The 1,134-nt window shown below is 41.3% G+C and overlaps 1 protein-coding gene across 1 annotated transcript in view; it reads right to left on the bottom strand.

Moving 5' to 3' along the window:
- LOC119588417 (ATP-dependent RNA helicase glh-2-like) overlaps window positions 1-791 on the bottom strand; it is a gene marked incomplete in the record, with an annotated part of 1,312 nt that extends 521 nt beyond the window's left edge. The window contains 2 exon segments of the mRNA XM_037937090.1: window positions 1-182; window positions 738-791. Coding sequence (XP_037793018.1) covers window positions 1-182; window positions 738-758 — 203 coding nt within the window.
- Window positions 792-1,134: the final 343 nt, after the last annotated feature.

Below are 1,134 nucleotides of genomic sequence, written 5' to 3'. Positions count from 1 at the left end.
TTCCTTCCAGAGGACCCGGATCTGAAGGAGATAGGGCGGGTGGACTCGGTGGCCTGGGCTACGAGGACAGCGGGGACCACGCTGCTGACGCTGACGCCGCCGCTGCGCCCCACGACCCTTCTGCCTGCGCCGCCTCCTGCTGTCACTACACACACCAGGGCCATCACGGCAGCCGCTTGGAGCTGTTGGAAATAAGCATTTTAGTCCATCGAAGAAGAAAACGATCGGGAAATACGAAAAAAATCAATAAATTAAAGCTAACTAAAACCATCGCAATCCCACAATGATAATGGAGATAATGTAATCAATACCATCATTATTGCTCTCATATCCTTTACCTGCAAACTGCTTAAGGCAATAGACAGTATTATCATTATCATCACTACCATCGTTTTTTATCTATAAATAGATCTTTTAAACGAATAAACACATATTTGAATATCGAATACAAACAAACAAAGAGACCTTTACATCTCAAAGAATTAAGGCACATGAGGCAAGGTACATGACGCACACATAGAATTAAAGAGAAGGACTCATTAAACAATAAGAATAATGTGAAAAATATACGTGGACTCATCAAACAACAAGCACAATATGAAAATATACGTGGACTCATCAAACAACAAGCACAATATGAAAATATACGTGAACTCATCAAACAACAAGCACAATATGAAAATATACGTGAATTGACGCAGCACAATGTAAACAGCTTGAACGATAGGCTTCCTTACGTATTGGCGATGAGGACCCATGTCTGAGGTTGTTTGCAATCCGAGATGTCGGGAAAGTACAGCACAACTTGACTTTGCCCCCATATATATAGTGCATCGCTTATCACACAGCCTTGGAAATGCCTTAAGGAGGTTTCGAATATAGGGAACAAACCGCGGCCTTGCTTTTACTTAGCAACTAGTTTTTCTAAGCAGGTAACAACAGGAGGGTCAAAATATGATTTGCAATAATTCTACCGGCCATTGCTTTAAGCCAATTCAAAGGGAAAATCTGTATAATAATCCCCGGACAATCATATACCACATTAGCGAGGTTCGTAACTAGTAAAATTATCTGCGGATTTATACTCACAAGCACAAAAAATCAACTCAGGTAGGAGAGAAAGGAGAATGTCAG

The sequence above is a fragment of the Penaeus monodon genome, chromosome 23 (assembly GCF_015228065.2).
Source record: "Penaeus monodon isolate SGIC_2016 chromosome 23, NSTDA_Pmon_1, whole genome shotgun sequence".
Lineage (NCBI taxonomy): Eukaryota > Metazoa > Arthropoda > Malacostraca > Decapoda > Penaeidae > Penaeus > Penaeus monodon.
Note: the sequence above shows the minus strand (reverse complement) of the source record. Positions and strands in the feature narration are given on the sequence as shown.